The sequence below is a fragment of the Parasteatoda tepidariorum genome, chromosome 2, assembly GCF_043381705.1.
Source record: "Parasteatoda tepidariorum isolate YZ-2023 chromosome 2, CAS_Ptep_4.0, whole genome shotgun sequence".
Taxonomy (NCBI): domain Eukaryota; kingdom Metazoa; phylum Arthropoda; class Arachnida; order Araneae; family Theridiidae; genus Parasteatoda; species Parasteatoda tepidariorum.
In genome coordinates, this window is record NC_092205.1 from 74320714 (window position 1) to 74335618 (window position 14905).

Here is a 14905-nt window from a genome sequence, read left to right on the forward strand (position 1 = left end):
TTTCCCATTTCGAAAATAAGAATATTTTTCTTAACCATGTCAATTTTCGTCACGTATTATGCAGAAGCGTGCTTATCACATTTTTCTATTTAACGTTTTCACAATTCTTTCAACCACAATCTGTTTCAGCGTACCGTCAGTCCGCAGCGTATGAAAGCGCCCATCATTTTACAGGTTTGATGAAATACTTCCGAGTCCGCATGTGCGTACAGTGAACTGGGTTCGGTGAGATTATTGTAGTCTCACGTGCGATTCTGCTGCATTTTGCAAGATATTCTCAATTTCAAGCTTCATTCTTCACCCTCTGAAATCGAATCGAAAAAATCTCTTGATCATTTTGTAATGGCTAATATAATCAAGAAAAGAGGTCTTTGTCAAAAACTAGTTATTTTATCATGATCATGCGAAGTCTTTGAAAATTATTTTGCATTTTGTTAATGTATATAGTGCTTACAAATTATTTTTGAGTGCTTAAAAAGTACTTAAACGGTGCTTATTTTTTTTTGCTGAAAGATTTGGCTACGCACTCTGAACGAAGGAATTAGCCAATAAATGGGTCTGAATAATCTTTTTATTATTTATCTCGTTATGTTAGAAAAAAAAGAAGTTATTGCCTTCATTGTCATCACCGTTAGAAAAGTTTCGTTGCAGCCTCGCATTGACACGATAAATGAATATCCGAAATAGTTATTTCGTACCCAAAAATTTTCAAAAAATCAGTCTAAATTTAAAGAGAAAGGTGAAGATTTATTTCAGCATAAATAATTTTTGCAAACATCTTTTGACCTTGAAAGGTGTGACAGGGGTGGCGGTCATCACCTTCGCTCACCTTTTCTACTGGGTCCATATTATTGATTTTCATTTCTTTAGTCACTTAATTTAGTTCAAAGAAAATTATTTGCAAGTGAAAGATTTTTTTTCCAGCCTTCTTTAGTATTCTTTTGTCTGAAGATGAGTAAGACTGGAGTATAGGGCCCAGAAGAGAGGCACACTTTAAATATCAGGTCCGTTTTTTAACAAGCGAAATATTTTACGCTTCATTTCTTAAACTTTCTGTCCTATTTGAGCTTGTAAATTTCTGGGAACCAAATTTTTTGTTGCATTTATACAAATACGGTATTTTACTTAATTTTATCTAATTCGAAAGTGGAAATTTCACATCGGAAATTAGCTTAAATCAGAAAGCCACAGATTTTTCTTCATAGTGATATTTTTACAAACATATTAAGCAATTTAAGAGAAAAAAGAGTCATTAAAATTTTGAAACAATCAGATAGAATTATTAGTAGTGATGGTTACCGGATGCATGTATATGTAAACTTTTAATCAGTCATTTCCCTGACACTTGATCTTGATGTATGCATGCATACATTATACTTAACAATCTTAACATATATACTTGATGGATACTCGATACATAACAAATTAGGGGACTGATTTTTATTAATTTCCCCCAGAGAGTTGAAGAAACTTGTCTTTCAGAGAACCATGTTTGATTTTGTTTTTGGCGCAAATTTTAAAGCAATCCAAAATAGCAAATTTTCTTCTTTCCAGAAAATGCCATAAAAATGTGAGAAGAGTTAAAAGGTTGTGTGGAGATTTAATTTTAGACTATGTCAACCTTTATCTATCAAAAGGTCCCTCATGATAGAGTCAAGTTAACATGTCTTATATACTAGTGAATTTGTATTTTTAATATTTATAGTGGTTACGCCACATTACCCCCCTTCCAGAATTTTATCTGTGATAGAATTCGATGAATGAATACCACTAGTTGATTCATTTTGTTTGTTTATTTATTTCAATTTTTGCTCATTATATATATTTTTTTCTTCCTAGCATTTCGCTCATTTTTTTAATAGCTTTTCATAATTTTTTTTTAATAATTTTTTTCCTTTTTTTTAATAGCTTTTCCGCCATTTTTTTAAAAATGTTTATAGCATTTTGCTCATTATTTTTTCTTTCTTCATCATTGTTTTTTGACCGGGAGACTTTATTTACTTCACCAGATTTTTTTTTCTTTGAGCAGTATATTTTTAAGCAAATCAACTGTTTAATGTGGAACGACCATCGATCAAAATAGTTTGACATAAAGCGGCATCGAAAGACTTTATAAAATACGATATATTCTGAAAACTGGAATTCATTTTTATATGTGCCAAGAATTTAGCGCCAAGGTTATGCCAGGAGCAAGTCCCTCTTGCCACTGATGCTATGTCACTGATTAAAGGTTTCATAAGAGCAGAATGGTATTAGTACAGTTTTTATTTTAAATAAATGGGAGTGGTTGAGAGATGTTCTGATAAATAAAATAAAGTAAGCTATTACAGGTTATTAGTCAACAACACTTCCAAGGTCCTTCCCACAGAATTGAAGTTAAACTTTAAAAAATTTCATTAGATCAATGAAAGAAGGAAGTGAGCTCAGTGAAATTCGTTATATCAAATATATTATAATTTTTAATACATTTTGTAGACACATGTCATATAATGTATACATATCCAAACATTGAGGTGGATGTGGTTTTTCTTTTATGGATGATACGTCATGTGAGTGGGAAATTCTGTTGTTGCAAAAGGTAACATAGTCTAATTAACTAAACTTAAATTATTACAATGAACCTAAAATCATACTTTAGAAAAAAATACTTCCATTTTTTTTTTTTTTTTTGGTGGTGGGTGGTAAAGTTAGTTAAATTATTCCTCATAGATGGCGCTTACCGGCAGCTATTTGGGTTCGAGTTTTTTAATGTCCCGAAATGTTTATGTTTGTGTTGGGTTGGTGTGTGTTTACTATTCGTCCCGCGAATGATTAAGCTTCACGGCTATCAGTAGTTTAATAATTTTAATGATTAATGCTTGAAAACTTTATGTCACGAAATATATTTATGCAAACTTAGCTAAAGAACAGCTAAGGGATGTCTCCCTTCTTGAAATCTTCTTTCGAACATTATTCGATCATTTTTTTAGTATGGTTTACTTGTAGTGCAGTGTTTCAAGTATTACCAAATGTGGAAGGTATTTTAATTGTTTTATCTAAGTACTTTTCTCAGAAACATTGCAATTATGCAATAATTACGAAATATAATTCTATTTATAAATGCCTATTTCACTTTTGAATATGAATTATGAAAATAAATGATTTTGCTCTTCAAATGAACTTACTATCTACTGTAATTTGAAGTTATAATTTTTATTCAAGGCAATATTTTTAAAAATTTTATATAAACTTTTTATGTCCTTTTTCTCTTTATTAAAGTAAAAAAAATTATATCTAGACAGNATTTTGCTCTTCAAATGAACTTACTATCTACTGTAATTTGAAGTTATAATTTTTATTCAAGGCAATATTTTTAAAAATTTTATAGCAACTTTTTATGTCTTTTTTCTCTTTATTAAAGTAAAAAAAATTATATCTAGACAGTTAGAATTCTTTGTCAATAAATACTGTAAGAGTCTAATAATCCTTTTTTAATTTGCAAAGCACGTATTAATTTAAAGCGACGTTCATTTAATAATTACCCGCTTTTTATGTATATATTAAAGGTTTATAAGAAGTAAATTGAAAATTCCTATTTTTCCTCTTAATATTTCTTATATTTGACAAATATTTAAAGAAAAATATAATAACATTAAAAAAACTAACAATTAAGTTAAACAAGTTAAGGAGTTATTAATATTTCACATTTTCGTTAAATATTTGTTCCGAAAGAGTGCGACTTGAACTTGAAGATATTGAAATGTTTTTATGTTAAGTTTTTTTATTTTATGAAAACATGTTAAAGATTAAGAAAAGTTATAACAAATATTGTTTTGTTAAATCAGGGGGTATAAAATATTCATAAATAATTTGGATTTTAACATAGCAATTGCATTTGTTTGAAAAAAAAAGTGCTAGAAATTATTGTTTTTTTTCTTCATATAAATAAATTTTAAAATAGTTGAGAAGTTGAACATAATGTGAGAAAGTATATCAAAAAGCTTTAAGGTGTTACTTTTATTTCATTTAGATATTTTTTTAAAAATCATTTTTATTAGCATTAAAAATTTTCTTATGGGTGATTGTATTTTAGTTATTTGTTATTTGAAGTTTTTGACTCTACTGATATAAAACATCATTGTATCATGATGTCCCCTATTTATTTAAATACATTTTTTAAATATAATGATAAATCACTGTTAAAGAAGACAGATGAAAAATGCCAAAACAAGTTTGATTGTATGCTGAAGTATGAAAATGTTTAATAAAAATGTGCCTTTTAGCTCTTCTCTCTTTTCCTTTAGCAATCAATTAAACTTTGAAGTTTTTCACCTTGCCTTCCTCAATAGTGATTCATCAGGTTATGATAAAGATCAGGTTATGATCTGAATTTTTCTCTGTGTAAAGACTAGTTTGCAATCCTTAATTTTATGTGTATTCTTACTCGATTTCTGACGAATATTTTGTGAATATATTTATCAAGAGCAAAGTTTATGTTTTGGATATGATAATTAAAACAATTATAATAGTGAATTAAAAGTTTTAAACTCGCATATTAAATAAAAAATAAGTAATTTGTTGGGGCCCATTAAAATTTAACTCTTGTTTCTAGCTAAAAAATTATGGTCCTCCCCAGAAGTATATATGTATACATAATTTTTTTTTTTTAACAAAACTTTAAATATGTAAATTTCAAGAAGTTTAAATTGAATGTGGCATTAAATTGTACAATTTGTTAATTGTGTAATTTGTTAATCTATGGTGATTAAATATGCGTTTAATTATTTATAGGTAAAACTAAGGTATCAGGAGCTATTATTAATTTATTGTGTGAACTTTAGCTTTTTTGCTTCTTGATGGAGGTTTATATACTTCATAAAACTTTGATAAAACTTCATAAAATCACAAAACTTCAAATAATGAGACATTTAGCTTCAAGTTTGAAATACTTGGTTAAGGACAATCATCAAATTGTTTAGTAAATGCTAAATAATTAAGTATTTAGCCATTTATATAGTTATTTTTTTTCTGTTCATCATATATCATCAGGTAAATCTCATTTATCTAAGGAGGATTGGATTTTATGGAATCACTGTTAACTAAAATTTAGTGTTTCCTGGTAACTAAGAATCAAGTTAACTTTGATGAACTCTGATAAATGAATTTTTTATTTATTTTTTAGGTGCAGATTCTTGCAATGTGGGGCATTTCAGATGTGTTAAAAGCAACACATGCATTCCATTAGGATGGCTTTGTGATGGAGAAAATGATTGTGCTTCTTCTAAAATAAATGACACATCTGATGAAGACCCTTTAAGATGTTAGTTTCAAATTTAAATTTTATATTTTCCTCTTATCATTTATAGTTATGTATAGAAATTTATGGCAATGTCTATAAAAATAAGTGATTATTTTTGAAAAAGTTACTGATATAAGGAAGAAATCTATCTAATCTTTAATTTATTTATAATGTTAGTATGATGATATTTCAGATATAAAGAATATGTAAAAACTCAAATAACTTCTTTAAATATTGCAAGAATAACTGAATTTATTTATGAAACTGTTTTACTTGAAATTAATTAACCTTTTATTTTTCAACTGTAGGTCGTAAGGAACATGTATGTTTAAAGAATTTCTTTAGATGTAACGATGGTATTACCTGTCGTAAAATTTCCAAACTCTGTGATGGCAACAATGACTGTCCAGATTTTTCAGACGAAGGATCGTTTTGTAGTGAGTTCTATTACTATTTTTTAAGCTTAATTTATAATTATATATTTTTGAAATAGTTTATAATTATTTATTAATATTAATCATATGTTATTTACATGGATGAGTTTTTCCACTTTTAAGCAGAATCTTGCTTTTTTTTCAGTTTAATAAAAAGAAACTTAAATTTTTGCTTTTTTAAGTTCTACCTTCCCTATCCCCTAAAAAGAAAAAGAGTCCTTATTCTTCTATGTAAACATGATTTTAAATTCACGCAACATATCACCATTCGTATTCACGCAATTTAAAAATGCACATTACCATTCCTATTCACTAGATTTGAAATTACTCATCGTGATACCTATTTATGTGATTTAAAAATCTCACATCCTGATTCGTATTCTCACAATTTAAAAAAAAAATGTGCATAGCTCTCAAAAATTGCGCATGGTTCATGTTTCGAATTCTATTTAAAATTACATATCGCAATATTTATGCACGTGGTTTAAAAATTACTGATTGTGCTCTGTTCTCATGAGATTTAAAGTTATACATCGCCATTCATATTCACGTAATTCAAAAACCTCACATTGGGATTCATATTCACGCAATTTAAAAATCGCACACTGAGATTTATATTCTCGCGATTTTAAAAAAAATAAATTGTGCATCGATATATTTTATTAAAATATCGATAATACTCTGCGGATATATTCTTCATAATATCCTTCCTTCTTGCACTTTTTTCTTGTGCAAATTTCAGGTATTTTTATAATTTTTCAAAATTGTGTTCTTTACATAACATATTTTTCTATAATATTTGACTTTTTAGAAATTGAACATATCTGTTTATAGATTAATTGTTGATGCTGTGTGAATGAATATATTGAATGATGTGTGTTACATTCTATCTCAAGGTTGAGTGATTTAAATTAACTGATTAAAAATTGTATAATTAAAATAAAATTTGTGAGATAATAGATAGAGTAATCAGATAAAATTTTTTTTTCCCCATAAGTAATAAAATTCAAAACTTCAAACAAATTTTTGTACATACTGATTGCTAATACATTGACTATTAGTGGTGCTCTTTTTTTTCTTCAAGAAATGCAAAGATAGATGATAAAACTTTAAATGATAAGCATTATATGCCCTTCAACAATCTACCTGAATGCATATGTACAAAAGATCCTTTTCTTTGTCAGTACAATATGAAAATTTTATGTAAAATTATGAATTTAGTAGCATGTGTTATTGTATGATATTTTCTGAATAAATGTTTTTTTGAGCTTGATTTATATAATTTTTTAATTAAATTTGTGCAGAGAGAGTATAAAAACAGTAAGTTAATTTTGTCCATACTGCTACAAATGAGGCAGTTAATTTATTATGTAAATTCAGATGTGTTTAATATATGTTTCCTTAAAATTGATGTAGATTTAAAAACTTTAAAACCTTCACTGCTTGATATTTTTACTCAATATTTACGTTAGAAAAATTAAAAAAAAAAAAAAAAAAAAACTTCCATAATAAAATTAAAAAAATTTCTTTTACTTAAAATATTCTCCTTCTTAGAACATTACTTTTTAGTCTTCCTGTTTCACATATTGTTGCCTTCCTGTTTTACATTTTACATCTATTTTGATTGATAGTCTCTTCAAGCAATTTCCTGATTAGCTATTTTTATATCAAGTAGTCTTCAGATTATTTATTTTTAGCTTTATCAAACTGTTTCAAGTTTATGCTTATTATATTACATTATATTAATATTTGCATAATCAGGTCACTAGGAACTTTTTCTATGATCTATTATGCATGAAGTTTTGATGATGATCTATTATTGAAATTTTACTATTATATATCATTACATTTGCTATCAATTTTTATTTTTTTTTATTAAAAATTTATTTTACTCATTTGTTAATGAGACTTTTCACTTTTGCTAATTTATTATTATGTGTCGTCATCATACTGTTGTACCTCACAATATTTACAATAAAATTTTATATATTTATTGTTATTTCTAGAAGAAGTTGATTGTTTTAAAATGAAAGAAACAAGTGAAAATTAATAAATAATTGATTAACCGTAACTTAAGTAAAATTAAGGATTGTTAAAGAATTAGCTTTATATCTATCTTGTTAACTCTTAAGTTTTATATAATTAAGTTGCAAAGGTATGTTCTGCATACTCTTAACTATTCATAAGATTGAACCTTATGGTTATTTGCCATTATTATGTTTTTATGCAGATATAAATTGTCATGTATTTTTTTAAGAACCTATTAAACATTAAAGAAACATTTTTTCTCAGGTTACAGTTTAAATAATAACTAAGTCTTTTTACATTTTATATTTAGTTTTATCGAATTTTCTAAGATAATGCTACTAAATTCATTGTAAATTCCCATCTAGACCTTTTTTAAAAAAATAATTAAAATATAATCCTTATTAAATTTAGAAAATAAAAGTATCTGCATTGGGACAAACTGTACATATGGTTGCAAGCCAAGCCCGAAAGGACCACTATGTTTTTGTGGTGATGGCAAGGAACCAAATGGAAATGATTGCATAAGTAAGAATATGTTTTTGAATCACTTAATCCAAAATATATCATAATGTCAAAAAAGTATGATTTTGAATTCTGTGTTGTTAATAATAATTAGTTACAAAACCTTTTTGTTAGATAAATTTCTTTAAATTTTGTTTTTCATATGCATACTTAATTATTAATTTTGCTTCATTTAACATTCATTTTATTTTATACTTTATTGACCCTCTGAGCATTACTCGTTGTGTTTTCTAAATTTTATACAAATAGTTTTCTTATGTAAAAAAATAATAATGAAATTATCTATTATTAATTATTCTAAAAAATAATCCGAAATATTATCCATTAAACATAAAATTAAATTATGCTAGAATGAATATTATGTATTATAAAATTAAAAGGTTTAATATAATTTTATTCATATATCATAATTATTGTTTAAAGTATTAAATTAATATATTAAATATAAGGTATGTGTATATTTGAAGCTGTTTTTGTAATCATAATTTTATAATTAAAATAAATGTTCATTGAAATTAAATATATTTGCCTATAAATAAATTATTAAGTAATGGTTCTAGAAAGATGCGTTTTAATGCTTTTCTATATACATAGTTATGAAATAAGTTATGTTGAAAACTAATTACTGGCATTTTTTTAGGTATTCAAGATTCAAAATGTGAAAATGATGCATTGTGTGATCAAATTTGTAGCAGGAAAGACAGTGAATATGAATGCAGCTGTGTTGATGGTTATAAAGCAAAAGGGCGAAAATGTATTGCTATAAATGGTAAATGCATATAGATATCTTTTCTTCATGTTAATTAATAAATCATTTGTTTTTTAATGATTGTTCTTTCAAAGTTTTGTTATGTTAATATATTCATAGAAAGTAGGGTTATCTTTGTAAGAGTTCAACAGCTCAAAAAACAAATTATAAATATAGAGAATGAAGCATTCATTAACTTTTAAAAATATAGAGAAAACATGGAAAATAATAAAGATTAATGAAAAGAAAAGAAGATTAATTAATGAAATAAAATATTTTTTAAAAAAATATTAAAAAGCCGGAAAATAAAATTTGTTTTTCAACTTTTTTGAATCCATATTTTGTTTCCTGGCTTTTTAGTATTTTTCTAATGAATTTTTTTTAAAAATATTTTAAAAATATTACCTCGTGTTTAGTAAATAATTCTATGATTTAATTTATTTTATGTTAATTTATTTTATGAATTCTATATACTTGCAGCTTATGCACATAAAGTGTCTTAACTTTACTATCTCTGAAGAAAGCCAAAGTTGATAAATTGTTGACTTTTTATTCTGATGTTTTTAAATGATTTTTTTGAATAATTTAAAAAAAAAATATTTTAAAAATAGTATTTTATTTTAATTTTTTTTCCATTAATCTTCATTATTTTCCATATTTTCTCTCTATTTCTAGCTTATTTAGGAGTTCTATATATTTGCAGCTTATGCATATAAAGTGCATTAACTTTACTATCTAAAGCAGTGGTTACCAACTGGTGGCCCGTGGGCCACATATGGCCTGCGGAACATTTTTTTTGTGGCCCCCCGAACTGAAATATATTAACTGTCATTTTTTGCGGACAATTTTAGTAAAAAATCTATATGGGTTTAAAACTTTTCTTTCGTTTAAAAAAACTAATTTCTTCGATTCTGTGAAATTTAACATAACTGTGCAAAAAATTTTTTTTCTCAGGTTTTGCATCCAAAAAAATATTTATTCAAAAATCAATATTTATTATTATTCGTAATTCAATACTTTTGTTTTGAACAACTTGATAAAAATCTGACAGTAATATTTAATGTTTCTTCAAACATAAAAGAGTCCTATATAAAATTTTGACAAAATTGCGGCCCGCCATTTGACTGGTGTTTTTAACTGTGGCTCTCTGCCTCTTTCTTTCGATATCTTGAACTTCTATATCTCAAAAACCTTGTTATGTCAAATATATTTATATGTATATTTTCCCCCTTGGCATTACATATCGACTTAATGTTAATTTGAATTTCTATGTTAAAGAATTTCTTCTCAAAACCTTGTTATATTGAATATTTTTTGAAATAGAAAATGAATTACTACGTAAGTTTACTGTAAACCAATTCCATTCTATTTAATGCATATTTATTTTTGTTTTACTTTTAAAAATAAAATTATTGCTTTATTTATTTACATATAGTCAACTATCATTACACTCATAATTATTAGTAGTTATTCTTATGTTTCATGACTGTACTTTTTAGAGTACTATTTTAGAATATATTTAGTACATAGAACTCTGAACTTGCTATCTCAATATTTATTTAGCTTTGAGAGTACACTGTATATTAACAAAGTACATATTTTGTGTATAATATTAAATTTTATTCTGTCATGTAAAAGTGCACATTTTCTTTTGTTTACTTTTTAGTTCCAGCCAAGACACCCATGTCAATTGTCTTTACCAATTCAGCTAATCTACAGCACATTTATCTAAATGGCTCTCTTATTCGCAGTAGCAGTATTGTGAAGGTTGCTGAAAAATCTGCAGTTGACTTTGACCACCGAAATGAGACTGTGTGCTGGGTATTGAACTTTATATTATTAGAATGTAATATATATAATTTTTTCTTTAAAAAAATTTCTTTTTTGAGTATTAGTTGCTGTTTTCATTAGCCAAATTCATTTATTTAACTTTTAAGAATTTTACAGTCCAGCTATTTAGAATTCAACTAACCGTAATTTTTGGAAATGTATTATTTTGTTCTCTTCTAAAGATGAATTAGAACATTTAAACACCAAGTATACAGTTAAACACCAATCAATTCTCAATAATCCTTTAATTACACTCAATTATAAACAGGAATTTAGCTATGAAAAAGCAGTACTGCTCATTTTATTTTTAATATTTTATTCTTGTTTAATAATTTCTGTAAACAACTTTTATAGTGTTTTTTTCTTTTATCAATATTTTGTTATTAGTTTCAATAGCAATAATGTATTCTGTTTTCATTTAAGTGGTTCCTTTTTTTTATTTATAGAAAATAAGGTAATATTGAAAATCAAGAATATTACTGGTTCTCAATATCTGGAATTTTCAGATTCCTGCACGTTCCACACAATTGAGTTTTTACTATAAATATGTTTAATGTTCGTATTTACTTTATTTTACTATCTTTGAATTGAACCCAGAACTTTTCATACTCTTTTGAGGCTTCTTAACCAAGAAACATGTTTTTTCTTCTTATTATACCCAATGAGATAGTCGTGTGTTAGAAGAAAAGTACCGTACCTGTATAATCTAGGAGTTTAACATTTGAAGAGTTCAAATTTTTATTTATATGGTAGAGAAATTTTAGTTTTACTTCCAAGTATAGCATAGTAATCTACATTTTGACTTCAATGAAATCACATTTTAAGTAAAAATACTATTAAAATTGCTATTTGTTATTTTCTGACAGAGGATAATGCAAGTTTTTTAAATTAATTTTTGGATTAATTCATTAATTCCTTGCAAAAATAATATTAAAATTTAAAATGAATAGAAAAAGTTACAAGAGTTAGTTTTTTGATTAATTACTGTTTGTTGTTTTGACAAAACATGCCATAAAATTTTCCTTCTAGTATTCTGATGCTAATAATATATGTGTATATGTTTAAAGGAATTAATCATATTTTTAATAAAAATTTTAAAATTTGTTAAAACTAATTATTATCCTATATTTTTTAATTATTAAGTTTTTTTGCTCAAAATATTTAGACTTTTTACATTTTTGTTTCAGTTTCAATTCTTAAGGTCTATTATTTTTAAACTTTAAATTTACCTCTGTGTAAATAAAGAAAAATATAACTTGTTTTGATTTTATTTAGGTTGTAAAATCTAGATTTAGTTCTGGTCTTGAGTGTTGCAATGCCTATAATTTTTCCAGCTGTTGGGAATATAAGCTGCCAGATTTGTACTCTCAGTCAAGTGAGTGTCTTTTGCCCGTTGTTCAAATATTTTTCTGTGCGTACATTTTTGTATTATTATTTCCTTTTAAATGCAAAGTTGTTATTCAGTTCATTCTTTTTATTTAATAAAAAAGTGCATAATTATTAAAAATAATTTTAATATTAATGCATTATTTTTTAATTGCATAAAAATGGTATCATAGTAAGGTAGCTAAAGTAGGTCATGCTCCTAATTTAAAAATATTCTGTATGTCTGTTGCAGATTTGTAATAACATTTACAGAAGAATGTTGACATTCTTTTATTTTAAGTCTTCCTCAGTGACTTGTTTTTAATTCTGTTAATTTAGTCTCTTTTTTATTTTTATTTTGTATGCAAACAGACATTTCAAAATATATATATTTTCCATAAATTTAATGTCATTTGTTGACTTTAAGAAACATTCTGAATCAGATTTTTTTTAATAGCTATTAGTCAAATTTCGTATGAATGGGTGTCTGGGAATTGGTATATATTAGACGAAGTGCGTGAGATGGTAATTGTCTGTAACCACACGCTCTCTGTTTGTACTACCTTGCTAGATATATCTTTGAGTAAAGCTAAGGACATTGCTCTAGATCCAACTAAAGGGTAAGTAAAATGATTATATTTACTTAATTGCATCGTATTAAATATTTTTTCTTTTGCTCATCGTATTAAATATTTTTGCTAAGTTCACTCATACATTAATGCACAAAAATTTCATTATGATTGCCTAAAAATTTATAGATATGTATATTTTATACTGATTATTACTTAATATTAATTCTTAACGTGAATTTAAATTTTGAAATTGTTTGATTTTCTGCCACTAGAACTGGCTGCATCCCATGTTAACAAAAAAATGGTATACCACAAAAATAAATTTCTAGACAAATTATAGATATTCATAATGCTTGTAATGTTATAAAAATTATTGTTGTGTCTATATAGAAAAATTTAAGGAGAGAAGTAGTTCACAGTTATCTATTTCTTATTGTTTTCCTTTCAATGATTTGTGAATTTGTATAACCCATTTTAAATACTTCTAAATAGGTTTAAAAAATATTTTTTGAAAAGTTAACTTTGATTAATTCATATTCTTTAGAAAGAATTAATTGTTATCAACTTCTTTAATGCTATATTAAACAAAAATTCTTGCATTCTTTTAATTTTATATTTTAATCATACATAACTGGATTTATTTTGGCAAATTTTATGTGTTGAAAGCTCACTGACTTTAACCATTGGAGCCTCGATGGCACAGCGGTTGATGAGTGAGCATTGGCATTTTAAAGTACCAAGTTGTTATCCTTAGCAGAAGATAAGAGCCCTATCAGCTTGTCTGGGAAATAAGGCCATGGCCATGTCACAATACTGCCCACATTACCACCATCATGTCATTGGTCTCAGAATTATAAAGTCTTAACCTCCATGGCTGACAGTCTGGCTATTGTCAGAGAACATTTAGCGTATATTTATTATATTATTTGCTTGCATTATCTGTAAAATTCCTAGTATTAAGTATGAATTTAGTGCATATTTAATCGTATAAAACTAATTAATGTTATGTATTTTGCATAGATTAATGTTTTACACTATTTGGGATCAATCTGGGTCATCAGCTCTAGAACGAGCTAATCTAGATGGATCTGAAAGAATCAAACTTGTAATTGAAAAAATTGTTGGGCCTAGTGGTATAACTGTGGATATTCCTACTCAATCTGTTTACTGGATCGACACGTATTTGGGAACGATTGAAAGAATCGGTTACACCGGATCTGGAAGAAAAACAATTGTTAGAAGCACTCAGGTACGAAACTTTCAGTTTGATCAGTTAATATTTGTTATAAAAGTCTGTTGCTATTGATTGATTAAAAACATCAGTAGAAATTCATGTGTTATAAATACTTGACCTTATGTTTTATTTCTTTTCAGGTTAAAAGTTTGCACGGAATATCTATTTTCGAGGATTATCTTTATGTTACCAATGTTGAGGGAAACAACATATTAGCTTTTCAAAAGAATAATCAGACATCGCCCACATCTATAAAATCTATTATAACTCAACCATATCACATTAGGATATATCATAGACAGCGACAACCAGAAGGTACGGTGAATTTATTTTCATGTGTTTTATATTTTATTTCAAGGTCGAGAAGAATAAAATCCAAAGCACCTTAAATATCTTTTGATCTGATGATCAGATTTTCATAGCTTAAAATTTGGGAGTTCGCTTGAAATCAAAGTAACAAAAACTTATTTTTGTTGAAAGAGTCTGTAATCTACAGGGATGAGATTCTTCTGCGGATTTCCGCTTTTTCTCAGATTTTTCCATTTTTCCCGCTAATTTCCGCGAAAAAATTTTTTTTGCACAAGTTAAAGTATTTTATGAGGAATTTAATTTTCCGCGGAGCGAAATTATTGAAGTCCTTATTCCTCCCTCTGAAGTTTCTCTAAAAATCATTTCCTTGGGATAAAACTGGTGTACAGGGATGAGATTTTTTTCGCTTTTTTCTCTCGAATTTCAGCCTTTTTATCAAAAACTCAGATTCTCTAAAAGTTTCGTTTTTTTTATTTATTTATTTATAAATATCCCGTTTTTTTTTTTAAATTCAGTCGTTGAAGTCAAATTAATATATTTATTTACGATTTTCAAAGAAAAACAGAAAATTCAAACTACGTCCTA

General features: G+C 26.3%; 1 protein-coding gene across 1 annotated transcript in view; it reads left to right on the forward strand.

The window, feature by feature from the left end:
• The first annotated feature begins 2732 nt into the window (after window positions 1-2732).
• The window catches only part of LOC107447694 (LDL receptor protein 1), a 139388-nt gene continuing 127215 nt past the window's right edge, over window positions 2733-14905 (forward strand). Inside the window, exons 1-10 of the mRNA XM_071177760.1 lie at window positions 2733-3017; window positions 5162-5299; window positions 5587-5715; window positions 8152-8265; window positions 8903-9031; window positions 10677-10831; window positions 12116-12215; window positions 12663-12825; window positions 13798-14026; window positions 14152-14326. Coding sequence (XP_071033861.1) covers window positions 2918-3017; window positions 5162-5299; window positions 5587-5715; window positions 8152-8265; window positions 8903-9031; window positions 10677-10831; window positions 12116-12215; window positions 12663-12825; window positions 13798-14026; window positions 14152-14326 — 1432 coding nt within the window. The 5' untranslated portion in view covers window positions 2733-2917. The remainder of the gene's footprint in view (window positions 3018-5161; window positions 5300-5586; window positions 5716-8151; window positions 8266-8902; window positions 9032-10676; window positions 10832-12115; window positions 12216-12662; window positions 12826-13797; window positions 14027-14151; window positions 14327-14905) is intronic.